General features: G+C 60.2%; 1 protein-coding gene and 1 long non-coding RNA gene across 6 annotated transcripts in view; one reads left to right on the top strand and one right to left on the bottom strand.

The window, feature by feature from the left end:
• The window catches only part of ADGRL1 (adhesion G protein-coupled receptor L1), a 42,295-nt gene that overhangs the window by 20,537 nt on the left and 3,548 nt on the right, over positions 1-18,210 (top strand). Inside the window, exons 1-17 of one of the 5 annotated variants that reach the window (XM_059389212.1) lie at positions 2,183-2,288; positions 5,941-5,955; positions 8,330-8,414; positions 9,567-10,367; positions 11,189-11,503; positions 12,204-12,307; positions 12,613-12,798; positions 13,094-13,132; positions 13,308-13,491; positions 13,802-13,924; positions 14,450-14,664; positions 14,956-15,126; positions 15,576-15,785; positions 15,881-16,101; positions 16,322-16,388; positions 16,819-16,910; positions 17,451-17,619. In XM_059389212.1, coding sequence (XP_059245195.1) covers positions 8,333-8,414; positions 9,567-10,367; positions 11,189-11,503; positions 12,204-12,307; positions 12,613-12,798; positions 13,094-13,132; positions 13,308-13,491; positions 13,802-13,924; positions 14,450-14,664; positions 14,956-15,126; positions 15,576-15,785; positions 15,881-16,101; positions 16,322-16,388; positions 16,819-16,910; positions 17,451-17,619 — 2,979 coding nt within the window. In that variant the 5' untranslated portion in view covers positions 2,183-2,288; positions 5,941-5,955; positions 8,330-8,332. Of the gene's footprint in view, positions 1-2,178; positions 2,289-5,937; positions 5,956-8,329; positions 8,415-9,566; positions 10,368-11,188; positions 11,504-12,203; positions 12,308-12,612; positions 12,799-13,093; positions 13,133-13,307; positions 13,492-13,801; positions 13,925-14,449; positions 14,665-14,955; positions 15,127-15,575; positions 15,786-15,880; positions 16,102-16,321; positions 16,389-16,818; positions 16,911-17,450; positions 17,620-18,210 lie in introns of those variants that run through there. The other 4 variants (XM_059389210.1, XM_059389209.1, XM_059389213.1 and 1 more) reach the window with 4 other exon arrangements.
• Positions 15,196-17,587, bottom strand: LOC132011075 (uncharacterized). Its single transcript, XR_009402326.1, has 3 exons — positions 17,499-17,587; positions 15,617-15,755; positions 15,196-15,326 (listed from the first exon to the last, which is right to left on the bottom strand). It is a non-coding gene; the product is annotated as an uncharacterized LOC132011075 (long non-coding RNA).

The following is an 18,210-nucleotide window of genomic DNA, read 5'->3' as shown; positions in this document are numbered from 1 at the left end:
CAGGCACTCACTGCATTTTTTGCTAAACGCCTGACAGGGCAAGGTTCCCTCCAGGGCCCAGAGCATGGAACAGAAGAAGGAAAGGAGGGCTGGAGCCAGCTCTGCAGCTCCTCGAATGTTGGCAGAGGATTCTAGAATAAGTCACCGGGCAGGGTCACGGAGAGTCTCCAGAGAGTTTTGGGTAGGGGACAGGTGTGGTCACGTGGCTCAGACCAGTGGGCCAGGCTGGAGCCACCTCATTCCTTGCCCTCCACCTTTGCTCCCTCAAACGCACACCTGTCCAGCAGGCCTCCCTCTCCTCCCCTTTCCCTGACGCCCCCGCATGAGCGGCCCTAATCCAGCTTCCCGGCCTTTGCTTAGGCTGTGCCCTGTCCTCCTCGGGAATCCCTCTCCTCCTACCTCCTGCCTCCAGCTTTCTCCTTGGCCACCTCATCCCTTCAGCACCGGCCTCGGGGCTGCGGGGTCTCCATGGTCCCCCCAGCGTCCCCCCAGCTGCTGTCAGCTGGCCCAGTTCTGGCTTTCATGGGTTCTCGGTTCCAAAAGGGGGAGCGCGCTGAACCGTGTAGTTCCAGAGGCCCAGGGACTGAGAGGCCACCACTCTGCCATCTTAATGCCTGGAGGTGAGGCTCTTTGTATTAGTTCAGGTACAGCCCTGCTGCTCTGATGAGACACACGGAACAGGCAGAGTGGCTGGCCTAAACCACATCACAGGGGAGAAGATCCTCAGCCCTTGCTTCCCTCTGTCTCGGAGGCTCCCGCACCCAGCCGTTCTACGGGCCACCTTGGGCTCATCCCCGTCCCCCACCGGAACTCAGTCCCGAGTACTGCCAGCTGCAGGGGAGGCTGGGACGCGCGGCGTCCGGCCGTTCTCTCTTCGGGATATTGAGGTGAAATTCACCTAACATGTCCACCGCTTCAAAGCGAGCAGTTCAGCGGTGGCTAGTACATTCGCAGTGTGGCGCACCCACCACCTCCCTTTGGTTTCAGAGCATCTCCCCAACAGGAAACGCCAGTCCCGGGAGCCATGACTGCCACGCTCCCCTCCCCCAACCCCTGGCAGCCACTGATCCGCTTTCTGTCGCTGCACACTGACCCATCCCAGACATTACATCTGGGGATCGCGGAACGCGGCCTTCGGAGCCTGACTCCTTTGGCTTCACGGTGTCTTCGGGTTTGTCCACGTCGTGGCACACCCAAGCCTTCTTTTTAATGGTCAGATCATATTCCGCTGTGTGGATGGACCATGCTGTGCTTAGCCATCTTCTGCCAGCTGACACCTGGGCTGTTCCTACCTCTGGCAGTTGTGTAGATGATGTCGTTGAGAGCACTGACATATAAGCAGTGGTTTGAGCCGCTGCTTCCCCCTTCCTTGGGGAACAAAGCTGCTGGGTCACAGGCAACTCACGGCTTAACCTTCAGAGGTCAGGGCTCAGGTTTTAAGGGCGTTGAGGTGGGTGGGTAGGACCAAACCCTCATGAATTAATGTCCTGCCCCGCCGAGACCTGGCCTGCGGTAGGGCCCAGAGACCTCGAATGGAGAGACAGACAGTACAGGAGAAACCTCTTTCTGTTCATACGTCGGCTTCCCTTTGTACATTAGTTAGGCTCCCAGAAGTTGGTGGGGACTCCAAGTCTCCAGGGGGCACCGAGAGTGGCTTGTGCATGAGGTGAAGAGACAGCCACTGTCCTAACCGCAGGTCCTCAAGTCAGTGCCGCCCAGAGTGCGAGACCCATGTAAGGCGTGGCCCGAGGGAGACACAGGCAGGCACTGTGAGCCTCTCATCAACAGCGTGTTGGCAGAGACGCCGCCTCGTACACGTGGCTTCACGTCTCACTCTTCGGTGAACAGGGAGGGGCTTTCCAGCCCATTTGGGAAGAATGCCAAGGACGGAATGGCATCAGTGACACGTGGCTGGGACGTGAGGACGGGGAGCCGGGGAAGCAGTTTACGGGGCAGGGGCGCCCTGAGCTTGCTGCCCTATGGGGCCAAGAGCAGAAGCCTGGCTCTTGGGAAAGGGACAGCAGGCAGGACACAGAAGATGATGTCCCCACAGGTCCCGGGCCTTGGTTGCCACAATTCCGTCTCCACTTGGGGGTGCCCATTCCTCTCCTGACCCTGCGTGCACCCCCCCACCCTGCCCCGCCGGTCTTTTCCTAGCTCCTCATCTCTTCTCTGCAGGTGTAACAACCGCACCCAGTGCGTGGTGGTTGCCGGCTCGGACGCCTTTCCTGACCCCTGTCCTGGGACCTACAAGTACCTGGAGGTGCAGTACGACTGTGTCCCCTACAGTGAGTCATCTTGTTCCTCATGCGGACACGGGCCCTTCCCCCTCCCAGAAGCAAGTGAGGAGGAGACACCTTGACCTTACACACACACACACACACACACACACACACACACACACACACAGCCAAGTTAGGACAGGCACAGCCGGGGCAGCAGAGCCTGCTCCCTCCCTCACACAGTGTCCTCCCAGACCCCTGCCCCCAGTCAGTCCCTGCTCCACCCCCACCCTCCCAGGCTCTGTCCCTGTCCACAGGACACCTTCTCCCACTCTTGTTACCCTGGCCTGCTAACCTTGCCCCTTCATAGGTAGAAGGGCTCATTTACACCCTTCAAGTCACACCCCAGAACTTGCTTGGTGCATCTCCCCGTCTCCTGGTTCCCTGGACCTGGACCAGCTGCCCTCCAACCTCTCTACCTCCCTTCCCTTTCTGACCACCCCTTACACAGCCACTCTTCCCTCTCACTCACTTCCCTTCTTTCCTCAGCTCCCTGTCCTTTCTCTTGTCCCCGTCACCAATCACGTACTCCCAGTCCTGCTACTTCCCAGTCCCGGAAGCGGGACTCCAAACCCACAGAGAGGCAGAGCGCCCTTGGAGGCCTGGCGGCAGATCTGGTGTGGAGGGCCAGGGGCATCTTCCACAGATACTATCTCCTGGTTAGTGTGCCCATTACCATGATAGCACTTCCTGTCTGCAAGGGAAGTGCTGCCATGTTGGACTGGGGTGGTCCCCAGGAAACCTGAGGAGGGTGATCTGGAGAGCCAGGGGCCTGGCTTTCTTGCATCTAGTCAAAGGGAACCAACAAAGACAGGGTCTCTCCTCCTCAGCATTCTGCTCTTAACATGGCCCTTCTTTCCTGCCCTCACTGCCCCTTCCCTTCTCCCCATCATCCATTTCCCTCCTCTCCCTGCCAGCTTCATGTAGCCAACTTGGAGGCAGGGCCTCCGGGCAGATGGGGGAGGAGGCAGGGCCACCAGAGTGAGGGGGGCAGGGGCAGGGGAGCAGGAGGCCCTGTGACTCTCCCTCCTCTGCCCTCCCACCCCAGCCTCCCCCCTCAACCTTTGATTTCTCCTCGCAGGTGATGACCTACGTGCCAGGGGAAACAGGATCACTTATGTGCTTCCATAACCTTCTTTTACTCCTCACCCTTTCCTTTCAGCAACTCAGGCCTCCAGCCGCCATCTGAGGGGGACGCCCATCTGATCCCTGAAGCCTCCCCACAGCACTGGGGACACTCTCCACCCACCCCCATGGCCGGGGCAGCACGGACGGGAGGCGGGAGACTGGGAGCATTGCACAGCAGGGAACTCAGGCTGGATTTGAGGCTTGGCCTGTCTCTTAGATTTTCTGAGTCTGAAACTTGAGCAAATGACTTGAACTTTTCTGACCTGCTGCAGAAGGAGGCGAGAGGCCAGGAGAACACGCGTGTGAGGTGCCTGGCCCAGGGCTGGCCACGGAGCCCACTCCCTGTGGCCGAGTGCTGGATGCAAACTCTCCCCAGGGCAGAGGCTTTGTCCTCACCCCCCAGCGCCCAGACCCGAGCCTGGTTCAGGATGTGCTCAGTAATGGTACAGGTGCCTGCCCAAGCCAGCTTAGCTCGTGTCTTCATCTGTGATGCTGGGAGAGGGTCCCTTCTGGGGGATACTGCCAGGAGCAGAGAGAACATGGGGAAAGCTCCTCCTGCACCCTGGGCCGTAAATATATATGAAGGAAACGGTGCCCACTTTTGCCAACTGCGTGGCCTCCGTTGTGTCGCTTCACTGCGCTGAGCCTGTTTCCCCGTGTCTAGACAGGTTTCTGGAAAGACTGCCTGGGAAGTACCTAGCACTTGATCACTTAGGAAGCAGGAGGCACTTGGTAGTCATCACTTTTGTTGTGACTATTCGTAGTGATTTTTACCAGTTATTGCTGTTGGAAATGAAAAACAAAACGAATGACAGATGATGATCACAAACCCTCCTGAGGCAGGTGAGATAAAGGGCGGGAAAAACATCCCTTGGTCCAAGTGGAGTCCAAAGCAAGTTGGCATTGTGTGGGTAAAGAAGCAAGAAACAAGTTAGAGGGCACAGGGAGGAAAGAGCCATAGGACCTCCTGAAGCTGACCCCCACCCCCTGAGTGTGGGCCTGGGGGCCGTGACCCATGGAGACCAGGATGGCCCAGGGGATGGGCAGCCCCAGTCTGACTTAGAGAGAGTGAGCCTGAGCCCCGGGGGAGGCAGGACACACAGTGAATGTATCTGGGACACCGTGGGGCCATGTGTGCCTTCAACAGGCAGAACCCAGGGCTGAGGGGGTGTAGCTCCTGGTTCCAGAAGAAGGAGTTCCAAGGGTGACAGAAGCCAGGCCAGAGAACAGGGAGGCGGGGCACTCACTTGTCCCCCACTGTTCGTGTTCGCTGAGCACTTCCTGTGTGCCAGGCCCTGGATGAGGCGCTGGGAAGGAAGCCAAACTCTCCCCTGTAGAACCCCTGCTTGTGCCTCTAGAGCAGTGGCAGGAGAGCGAGGCCCTGGTCAGAGGTTCCTGAGGGGCCAGGGACACAGAGCCTGAAGGGGGAGCAGCCTGGGCAGCCATCTGGCCCTGGGCTTCAGAGGCTGGGGTGACCCCAGTGCTGGTGCAGGCGAGTCAAGGGTGGGTGCAGGGGCCCACCACGGGGAGGGGGCAGTGGGTGTGTGGGACTCCCCCGCCACACACACAGACACACCCCAGACAGGCCCGACTAACGCTGGATTTGCCTTGCAGCTGAGCACATTCTAACCGTGCCCCTTCCTCCCTCAGGTGCGCCCGCCCACCGGGCAGCAGGCAGGGAGCTCCTGGCTCCTGGGCCCCCGGGTCGGGGGGGTGGGTGCTGGCCAGACAATCTGAGCCACAGGCTGGCCCCGGGGGAGCGTGGGAGCGTGGGAGCGTGTCTGTGCCCCCACGTGCTGTCTGTGACGTCCGCCCCACCCCCACCCCAACTTCTTCCTTCTCTGCCTCTGTGTCCCCCACCCGGCTCTCTGAGGCCCAGGGGCTCTGCCTGCTCCGCCTCCCTCTCTCTCTGTGTTGGCTTTTCTTGGGTTGTGAGGGCTTGGGGGGAACTCAGCTGGACTCTAGCAAGGCCAGCACAGAAAGTGGGGGGGTGGTCAGCATGTTCTCCTAGCTGGGGGCGTCCAGGCCCCTGGAAGCACTGAACCCCCTCCCCCTGGGCCCCTGCTTCCGGCAGGAGGGCAGCAGGTGGGTTGTGCGGAGGGGGGAGGGAACTGGGTGGCCCTTTCACCCCCACCACTCCCTCCCCAGTGCTCCCCAACCAGAGCCCTCCTTCCAGCTGAAGCTCCCCCCTCCCCAACCCCCGCCACACTGAGGTGCTCCCACGTGTCTGAGGGCTCGTCCACCTGCCTGTTTGTACCCCCTCCCCTGTGTCTCTCTTGGTCTCTGTCCTCGCGTGTCTCCCTCTCCCTGTGACTGTCTCCCCGACACCCTCCCCAGAGAAAGGGACTTGGGGGCGGGGGCTGAGCTGATGCTGCCTTCGGGGTTGGGGAGCCAGGATGAGGAAAGGAAGGAGAAGGGGGCATGTTGCCAGATAAGAAACGAAAGCAATTTAATCTTTTTTTTTCTCTTTTTTTTCTTGCACATTTTTTTTTCAATTTGTTTTCTCTCTCTCTTCCGATGCTTAAAGTAGAAGTGGAGCAGAAAGGTAAACGCACTGTTACCAATGCTAACCCCTAACTCACACTTTGTTCTCGCCTGTACCGTACTCATGTGCCCCGCCCTCCCCGCCCGGCCCCTTCTTCTCCCCACCCCAACTGGGTCCAGCTGGTGTCCCCCACCCCGGGTGTCCTCCCGGTGGGGCCAGCCCTGGTGCCCCCACGGGCGACTCCACCTGCCAGACGCCCGAGGAAGCTCCTCTCTGAGCACGGGCAGGACCTCTCTCTGCCTCTCTCTCTCTCTCTCTCTCTCTCTTTCTGCCTCTTTTTCTCTCTTTCTGTCTCCCTGCCCCTCCTTCCTAGTCCCAGCCCTTGCGGGGGGGACCTGGCCTTCTCTCATACTTATTTTGCCTCCTTCAGGAGAAGTGTGTAAGCATCCAGGGCGGGAGGGGAGGGAGGGACCCCCTTCTCTGGCTCCTGACTGGGGACAGAGGACGCGGGGGTGAGCGGTCTTCTTTCTCTTCTTCCTGCCCCAACTTTTGTACCGTGTATCTGGCTCAGGGGAGGTGGGATGGAGGGGACACCTTTGTTTTCCTTTTGGGGAGCAGATTCCTTCTATCTCTCGGGCTTCTGGTGGCATAAGTTCCTTCTGGTTTGGCGTTTCCAAGGCCCAGAGCTGTTTTGGAGCACGGAGCACCCGTTTCCCCCCACCCCCAACCCCCATCCTTGACCGGCCGGGGGGCCCAGCCCTGGGAGGGATGTAAAGCTGCTCCCAGCCCTGAGAGGGCAGTCTGCCAAATTGGGGGCAGAGGGGTGGGGGTGGGCCTCATGGTGGGGGGAGCGCTGGGTGGGGGAACATTTTCTCTGGTTCTGAAACACTTGCGAAGCTGCAGTCAGGGTTTCTTCTGGGCTGTTTTGGTTAGAGGACGGGGCGGCGGGGGCGGGGGGTGGTTGGGGAGGTAGAGGCCGGGTCTGGGGACTTCCACGAGCACCGTAATTTCTTGAGCACTGTAATTTCTTGTGGGGTTAGCCTTCAGCAGAGGAACAGGAAAACTCCATGGTGGGTGGAGCGCTCCCCTGCATCTGGAGAGGGGAGGGCTTGCAGCAGAGGAACTTGAAGGGTGGGATGTTGGGGATGGTCCTGTCTTCCCTGGAAATTTTTGGGAAATTGACAGCTGTGAGGCTGGCTGTGGGGACAGGGCCCGAGGTGAGCCGTCCTTGCGGGATTGCTCTTGCCTTGAAATTACGGTGGTCTGTGGAGCATCCCCTTTGAGGAAGGTGGGGCGGGGTCCCTCCAAGCTGCTCCCCTCCCCTTGCCCTCCCCCATCTCAGAGAGGCCTGGGCAGCCAGCCCAGGCCCCCAACCCTCACTGCCCTGCCACTCTCTCCCTCTCTCTCTCCCTGAGTCTCTCTCGCACCCAGCACCAGACACTCTTCTTACAGGCCCGGTGGTGGTTTGGATACCGGTGGTGGTTGATACCGCAGCCCTGGATCTTTTCTCTTCAAGGGTGGGGTGGGGAGGCGGGAGGGAAGAGGAGGTGTTGGGAGCTTGGTGCTGGGGAGGGTCCTTACTGTCAAAGGCCCCAGGCAGACCCTTCCTCATCTTCTCCCCCTTCCCCAGGGTAACCTCTAACCATGTTTTCCTTCTCCAAACCCTTCTGACCAGGTCAGGCTTTGAGACCTCCCACTGCCCCCTCACACACACAGACATGTCTGCTCAGGGGCCACAGAGCTGGCAGGGGTCCTGGCTTGGGGAGAGGGGAGACCTGGGCACAGAGGAAGAAGGTGGAGGCCAGGTGTGCTGGACACAGGGTGCAGGCCAACAACCCCTCAGGGTACTGGGGACAAGGAGATGACGGAGCCCCAGGATGCAAGCCAGGATCCCTCTGGTTCCTGCTCACTTCTGGGTCCCAGGCTCCCCTCCCCCTCCTAAAACAGGGTGTGCTCCTGGCTGCTTTGCACCTGGGGCCCCTGGGGCCTAGCTGTCCCTGATGCTGTGAAGGGAGAGCTAGATACCCCCCACCTAAGTCTATCACAGAGTGAGGCTGAAGTGGGGGAATGAGGAGTGGTGCCTGTCCATAACCCTCTTGCCACTGGGGCTGCCCCCCCACCAAACCCCGCACTGGGTCCCAGCCCTCCCTGTTCCGCTTAGGGCCAGCTGCTTTGGTGACAGGCCAAGCAGGAGCAGAGAATTCACTGCAAACCCTCACCCTGGCCTGTCTGTGGGTTTAGCCATCAGGGTGGTGAGAGGGAGGCCCAGTCATCCTGGATGGAGGGGTATCTGGACATCACCACTCCCAAGTCCAGACCCCTACTGGGTCAGTAAGGGGAGGCTAAGAGCAGGTGGAACTGGGATGTGACGGGGCAAGGGTGGGCAGGCCGGCGGCGGCCAACGAGATGCAGTTGAGGTTTTCCTCCTTTTCAGGGAATGGGGGGGTGGGGCGGGGCCCCCCACCTTTCTGACATCAGCGCTGCCTTGGTCCCTCCTCCCGAGCCGGGGATGGTTGCAGGTAAATCGGGGTCCGGGGCAGGGGAGGGTGGGGGGGGCCTGGCTGGGGCGGGCTGGGTCTTTATCCTAGCTCCTGGTTCCCTCCCTTGCCCCCTCTGAGCTGGACCTGGGACTGCCCCCCCGAGGGACCCTCAGTCGGGCCTGGGCCTTGGAGTGAATTCTCTGCTCACCCCTCTCTCCTCGCCAGCACTAACCCTTTCTTCCCAGGTGGTCTCCAGCGTGCCTCCCTTGGAGCCAGGACCTCGCCGAGGCCCCCCACCTTGTCTCTCTTCCCTCCACGCAGCTCTCCTCCCCCCTCCCCAACTCTCCCGGGAGCCCCTTCCTTTCCCATGACCCCAACCCCCCTCCCCTGTGCACCAGTGTCAGAGTCTGCTGCTGAACAGGCCCCATGAGAGACCTTGCCGGCTGGGGGCAGGGCTGGGCACCTTGCAGGAGGGGCTGGATTTTTCCAAAAACCCTTCCTCACCTACTGATTACGGGGTACTGGGTGTGGGGGGGGGCACAGGCTGCATCAGAAACTGGGTGCCTCCTCTACCCTGGAATAGGGGGGGGCACTCCTGACACCCACAGTGGGTACGGAAACATCACTCTGCCTTACAATTTTTGCCGGGGGAGGGGGGGGGAGGGAGAAAACAAACAAAATCTTGTATCCTGGTGTGGTTGGTGAAGGATGGGACCCTCGACCCTAGCTCTTCCATAGGGGGCTGTGACGATGGCAAAGGAGCAGGGCACTCAGTCCCTGAAACCTCAAAGCCAGGAGTGGCTGCAGGGAGGGGATCTTTCCGCCCCCACTTAAGGCACATGAGGAAGTCTGGGAGGGCTCTTGCCAAACCCTTTATCCCCAGCCTGTGGGGTCTCCAGCAGCCAGGGAAGGAAAGAGGGGCACCACCTCTCCCCCCACCCCCCACTAACCCTGCTCTTAATGGCCTCCAGGGTTGACATCTCCAGGGAGAGGGGCAGCTGGGCAGGGCAGGGGTCCCAGCCCGGAAACCCCCTTCCCATCACCAGCCCTACCAAGCAACCGTGACTGCAGCAGCAGGAGGGGACAGCCTGGCTACCCCAGGCCACGTGACCAACTTGCCTCTTTCTCTCCCCCCTCCGCTCCTCCTCTCCCCGTGTCCTCCCCGCCTGCCTGCCCACCCGCCTGGCCCAGTCTTCGTGTGCCCAGGGACCCTACAGAAGGTGTTGGAGCCCACGTCCACGCACGAGTCGGAACACCAGTCTGGCGCGTGGTGCAAGGACCCGCTGCAGGCGGGAGACCGTATCTACGTCATGCCCTGGATCCCCTACCGCACGGACACGCTAACGGAGTACGCCTCATGGGAGGACTACGTGGCCTCGCGCCACACCACCACCTACCGCCTGCCCAACCGCGTGGACGGCACGGGCTTCGTGGTCTACGACGGCGCGGTCTTCTACAACAAGGAGCGCACGCGCAACATTGTCAAGTACGATCTGCGCACGCGCATCAAGAGTGGGGAGACCGTCATCAACACGGCCAACTACCACGACACGTCGCCCTACCGCTGGGGGGGCAAGACGGACATCGACCTGGCTGTGGACGAGAATGGGCTGTGGGTCATCTACGCCACTGAGGGTAACAACGGGCGCCTGGTGGTGAGCCAGCTCAACCCCTACACGCTGCGCTTCGAGGGCACGTGGGAGACGGGCTACGACAAGCGCTCGGCGTCCAACGCCTTCATGGTGTGCGGAGTCCTATACGTGCTGCGCTCCGTGTACGTGGATGACGACAGCGAGGCGGCCGGCAACCGCGTGGACTACGCCTTCAACACCAACGCCAACCGCGAGGAGCCGGTCAGCCTGGCCTTTCCCAACCCCTACCAGTTCGTCTCCTCCGTGGACTACAACCCTCGTGACAACCAGCTGTACGTCTGGAACAACTACTTCGTGGTGCGCTACAGCCTGGAGTTCGGGCCGCCAGACCCCAGTGCCGGTAGGGACGGCTTCCCCTTACTCTGCCGCCTAGGCCCCAGGGTTGGGGGAGCATGCCGTGTGCTGAGAGCTGGGACCTGGAGGTGGCCCCGGGGATCCCTGGAGGGCAGAGTCGCACAGCACCGGGCAGAGGCTGGTCTAAGCGGTTCACAATTACCTCGTTCAGTTGTCACGGTTCTTGAGGTAAACTGAGTCACTGGGCAGGGGGTTAGTTTACTCCTTTGAGGAGTAACTCTGGACTCCGCGTTCCTAACCACTTAAGTTGCACTGCCTCCCTCGGGCCTGTGCACTCCTAATCCTAGAACCTTCGTCAGCCACAACCCTGGGTGGAAGCCTCCCATCAGTGACCCAGAACAAAGCCCAGCTGCCAGTACTGAGGGTGAGGGTCCTGCTGCAGTCTCTCTGCCACCCTCAGCCCCGCAGCCCTCTCTGAGCAGCCCCAGGGCACTAGAGAGCCTGAGCCAGGCCACCCTTATTTGCATAATGGGGAACTAAAGCCCGCACAGGGAAGGGACCCGGCCAGGTTATAGCGACCATAATGAGAGCAGAATGAGAATGGGAGGAGACTGTGTTCACACATCCCATTCCTGGCAGGTTCTCTTTGGTTGCTCTCAGACCTCGGGCTACACTCAAGTGAGTTTTTACTGCTTTCTGGTGCTTTAGATGGTCTTGGGGACAGAGAGAGGCCAGGGGAGATCTCCCAGACCCAGTGGTGACCAGGATATCCTCCCTCTTCGGGGAAGGTACTAGCATGCCTGGGCATGCCATGGCAGGGCCCCGGGCACGGGGTGACCCTGTTTTGTATACCCTTTTCCCTTCCAGGCCCAGCCACTTCCCCGCCTCTCAGCACAACCACCACAGCCCGACCCACACCCCTCACCAGCACGGCCTCTCCTGCGGCCACCACCCCGCTCCGCCGAGTGCCCCTCACCACACACCCGGTGGGCGCCATCAACCAGCTGGGACCTGACCTGCCTCCAGCCACAGCCCTGGCTCCCAGCACCCGGCGGCCCCCCGCCCCCAATCTGCACGTGTCCCCAGAGCTCTTCTGTGAACCTCGAGAGGTGCGGCGGGTCCAGTGGCCGGCCACCCAGCAGGGCATGCTGGTCGAGAGGCCCTGCCCCAAGGGGACCCGAGGTGAGTACAGAGGCTATAGTCCTCTCACTGTGGCTGACTTGGGGAGGGGCCAAACCCAGTCTGGCCAGGGAAGGGCCAGGGAACATCCCAGCACTCAGCCCACGCCCCTGTCTGTTTCCCCTGCCGGAGTGCGGGCTGTAGGAGGACAGGGCTTGCACCCGACACCTGCAGCTGTGTTCCCAGAGCCCAGCAGAGCTCTCGGGGCCTGGGAGCAGCTCAGTGAGTCCCCCTGCCCTGTCCCTTCTTGCAGTGCCAGGCAGACCATGAAGGGAGCCCACAGGAGATGACTTGGGCCCCCGGCTTCACGCTGAGACGGACCGGGCCCTGGAGCAGCCAGTGGCAGCCCAGAGAGCTGCTGAAGTGACAGGCGGGGTGGGGCCAGGAGCCCGTGCTTCCAAGTGGAGCGATCCAAGGGGAGGGTCTGCAGAGGCTTAAGGGAGAAGGGGCTTTGAAGATGGACTTTGCTAGAAAGTTCCATTTCTGGGAGACAAAGATGGAAGGAAGAGGAGCCGTGAGGGGTAGCTTATGTCACCTCACAGGGATGCCTCTCTTGACTGTCCGGCCCTCTTCATGTCTGGTCTTCCGTGTTTCCTTCACCTCTCTTCACCTATCTGTCCCCCTGTCATCTCCTTTCCCCGCTGTGGCCCCTCTTTGTCTCCTTCCCTGTGGCTCCCTTCTCTGTTCCTGTCTGTCCCTGCAGGAATTGCCTCCTTCCAGTGTCTACCAGCCCTGGGGCTCTGGAACCCCCGGGGCCCTGACCTCAGCAACTGCACCTCCCCCTGGGTCAACCAGGTGGCCCAGAAGGTACCAGCAGCAGCTGTCCCTCCCAGATGGGCACATTTGCTTGCACACTGGGCCCTGGGTGGCCGGGCACAAGGCGCACTGGGGGCAGTAGAGCAATTGGGGAGACAAACGGGCAGGTCCGGGAGCCAGGACTGTGTGGGTCCCCTCCCCAGCCTACAGAGGGAACAGAGACGGATGGGGAGGGAGAAGGGGTCAGAGAGGGAGGGAGGAGAGGGGCCGAGCAGGCTGGGCAGGTGAAAAGGGAACATGTGGGAAGCAAGATGGTCTCTGAGATAGCTGGGGGTCCCTACTCCCACCTCACACAGATCAAGAGTGGGGAGAATGCGGCCAACATTGCCAGCGAGCTGGCCCGTCACACTCGAGGCTCCATCTATGCGGGTGACGTGTCTTCCTCCGTGAAGCTGATGGAGCAGCTGCTGGATATTCTGGATGCCCAGTTACAGGCCTTGCGGCCCATTGAGCGGGAGTCAGCGGGCAAGAACTACAACAAGGTGGGGCACGGCAGTGGGGCCGTGGGGCCGTGGGTGGTGGGGGCGGGTACTGCCCGGAGGGCTCAAGAGGGGTCCGGCCTGTTACCTCCAAGCTGGGCGGTCAGAGAGGAGAGGACTGATCCTAGGCATACTGGATCTTCCTCCTGAGCTGCCCTTGGAAGGTCCTTAAGGTCGAGGGTCCCTTAGGAACAGGTCTCGCTCATGCCCAGCCCTGCAGAAGAGCCAGCTTTCCAGGGCCCAGACGGGACAGTGTGGGCATTAGGGAAGCTGACAGCACCTCCACCTCTTTTCCCAGATGCACAAGCGGGAGAGAACTTGTAAAGACTACATCAAGGTGAGGCCCGGAGGGTTCCTGCTGGCTAAGAGGGTGAGGCAGCCCTCAGCATCATGTGGGCATGCCCCACGCAACACGGGATGGAGGCTGAGAGGAGGGTACGCAGAGGCAGAGTCCAGCCCAGGGAGCTGGAGGATGTGGGGGGAATCACCGTGCCGTCCCCTCATCTGCATAGGCTGTGGTGGAGACAGTGGACAACCTGCTGCGGCCAGAGGCTCTGGAGTCCTGGAAGGACATGAATGCCACAGAGCAGGTGCACACCGCCACTATGCTCTTGGATGTGCTGGAGGAGGGCGCCTTCCTGCTGGCCGACAATGTCAGGGAGCCCGCCCGCTTCCTGGCTGCCAAACAGAATGTGGGTGAGTGCTGCAGTCAAGCCCAGGGCAAGATCAGGTGCACACCTTTCTTTTTTCAAGATTTTATTTGTGAGAGTGAGCGAGCATGCGCATGAGTTGGGGGAGAGGGAGAGAATCTCAAGCAGACTCTGTTGAGCATGGAGCCTGATGTGGGGCTCAGTCTGCCAACCCTGAGATCATGACTGGGTGCAAATCTTCAACCATGGGGCCTGCCAGCTAGGGACGCCCTGGCCTCGGGCCTCTTGCTACAGCTGGGTCCTTGGACTGGAGATGGACCCTAACCCACCTGCCCTGCCATGCCCTGTCCCTACAGTCCTGGAGGTGACAGTCCTAAACACGGAGGGCCAAGTGCAGGAGCTGGTGTTCCCTCAGGAATACCCAAGCGAGAACTCCATCCAGCTGTCCGCCAACACCATCAAGCAGAACAGCCGCAACGGTCAGTGCCCAAGCCCTGGGCTGGCATCCCCACTTCCCTTATGAAGAACATCAGTTCTTAAATTGTATTGGGTTGAAGAATCCAAGGAAAGGGTGGGGCTCATAACGACTCACAGAGTTGTTCTCCATTCAAGCAAGCATAACGTTTCAGGGGATTTGTGGGGTCCCTCCAAAGCCCCAGAGCATAGGACACTTTGCAGTTTGCAGGGTTCACTCTTATGTAATGGCAGTCAGTTCTCATAGCTCAGGGAGGTCTGTCCCATTTGAGACTAAGGCTCAGAGAAGTTGGGGATTTGCTCGAGGTCACACAGCAAGTGAGGTGGGGGCTGGGGATGCAGTCCCTGTGTCCTGGCGTACTGCCTTGCTGTTTGGAGTTGCGTACAACTGAGCAATGATACACGGAAGGGCTCCCGGAGCCCCTGTCGCCTGGGCCACAGCCTGGCTTCAGAGGTCCCCGTGGCCGGTATGGCTGAAGGTATGCTGGCTCAGGACCGATAGCACACCCTGCTATGCCTCTCCTCTCCAGGTGTGGTCAAAGTGGTCTTCATCCTCTACAACAACCTGGGCCTCTTCTTGTCCACCGAGAATGCCACAGTGAAGCTGGCGGGGGAAGCAGGTACGGGTGGCCCCGGCGGCGCCTCCCTCGTGGTGAACTCGCAGGTCATTGCAGCATCCATCAACAAGGAGTCCAGTCGTGTCTTTCTCATGGACCCTGTCATCTTCACCGTGGCCCACCTGGAGGTGAGCTGAGGCGTCCCCACCCCCGCTGGGGGTCCCACCATCTTCCGTGTCCCCAGGCTGTATATTCTCCCCACTGTGCGTTCACCTACCCCAAGAGCAAGTTACAACCCCTCCCTGGGGCACCAGTCCAACCCCCACCTCAACAGCTTGGGCCATTTGCCCCCAGAGATCCCACACTGCCACCTGGAGCCCCAGGCGCTTTTCTCATGCTTGTCACCGTCCCCATAGCTGGGTTTGGGGGCTGGAGCGGGACTCCCTGGATCTGACTGCCCGGCCACCACCACACAACAGGCCAAGAACCACTTCAATGCTAACTGCTCCTTCTGGAACTACTCGGAGCGTTCCATGCTGGGCTACTGGTCAACCCAGGGCTGCCGCCTGGTGGAGTCCAACAAGACCCATACCACGTGTGCCTGCAGCCACCTCACCAACTTTGCCGTGCTAATGGCTCACCGCGAGATCGTAAGCTGGCCGGCGCTCCACTCCTCTGGGCAGGCCCACTTGCTGGCCTGGCTTTGCATGGCATCCTAGAGAGCGCTGCATGGGCAGTGCCAGGGAAGACGAGCTTCGTGGGCATTGGGGGGTGGCACCAGTCTTGCCCGGGGCAGGAGGCCACATGTCTGGTTCTTTCTGGTCATGGTCCCACCTTCTCCCAAGGCACTCTGGAGAAGCAAGTTGGTGTCATCTTTGTCATCTCTCCACAAGCCTCCCAGAGCATGAGGAAGTGAGCGTGCCATCTACAGAAGGGTGGGGGCCAGCAAGTTGGCCAGGGGGCAGAAGGCCAGATGGGCAGCGTTGGTGGTACTCGTGGCCTATAACCTTGCACACCACCAGCACCTGGCTGAGCCCAGGGTGAGCCTGGCCAGTGCAAGGCCAGAGGTGCTGAGCAAGCCCCCTGCTCCTATCCCCAGTACCAAGGCCGCATCAACGAGCTGCTGCTGTCGGTCATCACCTGGGTGGGCATCGTGATCTCCCTCGTCTGCCTGGCCATCTGTATCTCTACCTTCTGCTTCTTGCGGGGGCTGCAGACCGACCGCAACACCATCCACAAGAACCTGTGCATCAACCTCTTTCTGGCTGAGCTGCTCTTCCTGGTCGGGATAGACAAGACTCAGTATGAGGTGGGCCAGGGTTTAGGGGCAGAGGCAGGGGGGAGGAGAGGCAGTGCTGGCCCGGGTAGCCCGTCACCTGTGGTGCCCCTCCCTGCCGCCCCTAGATCGCATGCCCCATCTTCGCCGGCTTGCTGCACTACTTCTTCCTGGCTGCCTTCTCCTGGCTGTGCCTGGAGGGCGTGCACCTCTACCTGCTGCTGGTGGAAGTGTTTGAGAGCGAGTACTCCCGCACCAAGTACTACTACCTGGGTGGCTACTGCTTCCCGGCCCTGGTAGTAGGCATCGCGGCGGCCATTGACTACCGCAGCTATGGCACTGAGAAGGCGTGAGTGTCCCGTCCCCCCCCCCACCACCACCACCAGTCATCCCCCCGGGGTCTCTCCTGCCTAGCTCCCTGCTCAGCAGAATCCCCGGGCCAGGACCTTCAGGGCAGCGGCCTTCCTGCTCCTGAGATCTAAGGCCACGGTCTACAGAGCCCCTGGGGGCTAAGATGGGAGGGAAGGGCTTTCCCGCCTCTGTCTACCCCAGTCCCGCTTCCTTTACAGCTGCTGGCTCCGAGTGGACAATTACTTCATCTGGAGCTTCATTGGACCTGTCTCTTTTGTTATTGTGGTAAGTGGGAAGGTGGTACCCACAGTACTAGGTCTCCCTCCTTCATACAAGGTAGCCTTGACCCTTGAGCCCCGCCCCCACTCTACCCAAGCCCTGAGAGGGCTGGTTTGAAAACCGTCGAAACTGAGCAGCCAACTAAGAGGACAAGAACAGAGTGGGTCTGTAAAGCTCCGATACCAAAGCCCGTCCATCCAGGAACTGTGATTTGAGCCCCTGCCTGTGTCAGGCTGTGAGCCCTGTCCTCCCACCACCAGGAGCCACATTAACAGACAGTTGTTACCAGTCCGCAGGCACCTGAGGTCAGGTACATCAGCAGAGGAGGCCCAGAAGAAGGGGGCGTTGAGGCTGAGACTGGGGCAGGAGTTCACACTGGGAGGTGGAGGACCCCAAGGGACCCCCCAGCCTAGCCCCGCTCCTGCCCCACCCCCAGGTGAATCTGGTGTTCCTCATGGTGACCCTGCACAAGATGGTCCGGAGCTCGTCTGTGCTCAAGCCCGATTCCAGTCGCCTGGACAACATTAAGTGAGCGCCCCTTCCCTACACCCCTGCCCCTGATAGCCCCTACCAGGCTTGGTCTCCCAGGGCTTCCTCAAATGCGGTGTGCTCACCTCCAGTGTCACAGGGTATGACTTGAAGGACAAACGTGGTGTTTTATTTTGCTTGTTGTATATCTACTTAACAAGTATTAGAAAACACAGTATTAACATATCCAATCTGTGCTTTTGGGGACATACTTCTTAGGGTGAGGCCAAGTTGAAAAGTAAGTCCACTTAAAGAGAAATGGGCAGCATTCTGCCCCCGTATTCCAGAAATACGGCCTAAAGCTGAAGGCAAATGACTGTTCTTTGCAAAACCCCAAACCCCAAGCTCAGGCCCTGGGCGGGTGAAAATACCACTATGTAGACAATTCCCCCCCACCCCCCCACCAAAAGGCCCACGCACCCCAGATGGGTCTTTGCATATAGCATCCAGACCTACCTGAAGAAGGACACACGACAGCAGGAGGAGGTTTCTCCACTAGCAAGGACTTTGACATCCCTGTCCCCCTCCCCGCCCCCCCAGATCCTGGGCCCTGGGGGCCATCGCGCTGCTCTTCCTGCTGGGCCTCACCTGGGCGTTCGGCCTGCTCTTCATCAATAAGGAGTCAGTGGTCATGGCCTATCTCTTTACCACTTTCAACGCCTTCCAGGGGGTCTTCATCTTTGTCTTTCACTGCGCCTTACAGAAGAAGGTGAGGTCAGGGAAGGGGTCCAAGTGCCTTCTGCAGTGGGACCTGGTTCTGCTGTGAGGGGAGCACAGGCTTGGGGTCAGTGAGGATTTAGGCAGGGGTAAAGAGGGTTCTAGAACAGAGCAAGATATGGCAACCTGGGGGAGCGAAAGAGGAGGACGGATTTGGGGAGATAGGGGAGCACATGGCAGGATTGTGGTAACAGGACCAACTCACCCACCCACAATGTGGGGGTACAAACCACCCAGACGGAAGGTTTTTACTTCAATAGGTACAAGATAAACTGTAAGTTTTGTAGTGATAAAGTTTCCTTTTCAACGTGCTTACAGGAACGCCCAGGCTCACACGTTCCTGCCCAGGCTTACCTTCCTTCCCTCCCCTCCAGCCATCCTCTCCTCTGCTTTCTCTCAAACTCCTAGACAGGGCACGCCTGGGTGGCTCACTCAGTTAAACCTCTGCCTTCAGCTCAGGTCATGATCCCAGGGTCCTGGGATTGAGTCCCACTTCGGGCTCCCTGCTCAGCAGGAGGCCTGCTGCTCCCTCCCTCACTCTGCCTGCTGCTCTCCCTGCTTGTGCACACTCTCTTTCTCTCTC

This window comes from Mustela nigripes, chromosome 2 (assembly GCF_022355385.1).
Source record: "Mustela nigripes isolate SB6536 chromosome 2, MUSNIG.SB6536, whole genome shotgun sequence".
In the NCBI taxonomy this organism is placed as follows: Eukaryota; Metazoa; Chordata; class Mammalia; order Carnivora; family Mustelidae; genus Mustela; species Mustela nigripes.
Note: the sequence above shows the minus strand (reverse complement) of the source record. Positions and strands in the feature narration are given on the sequence as shown.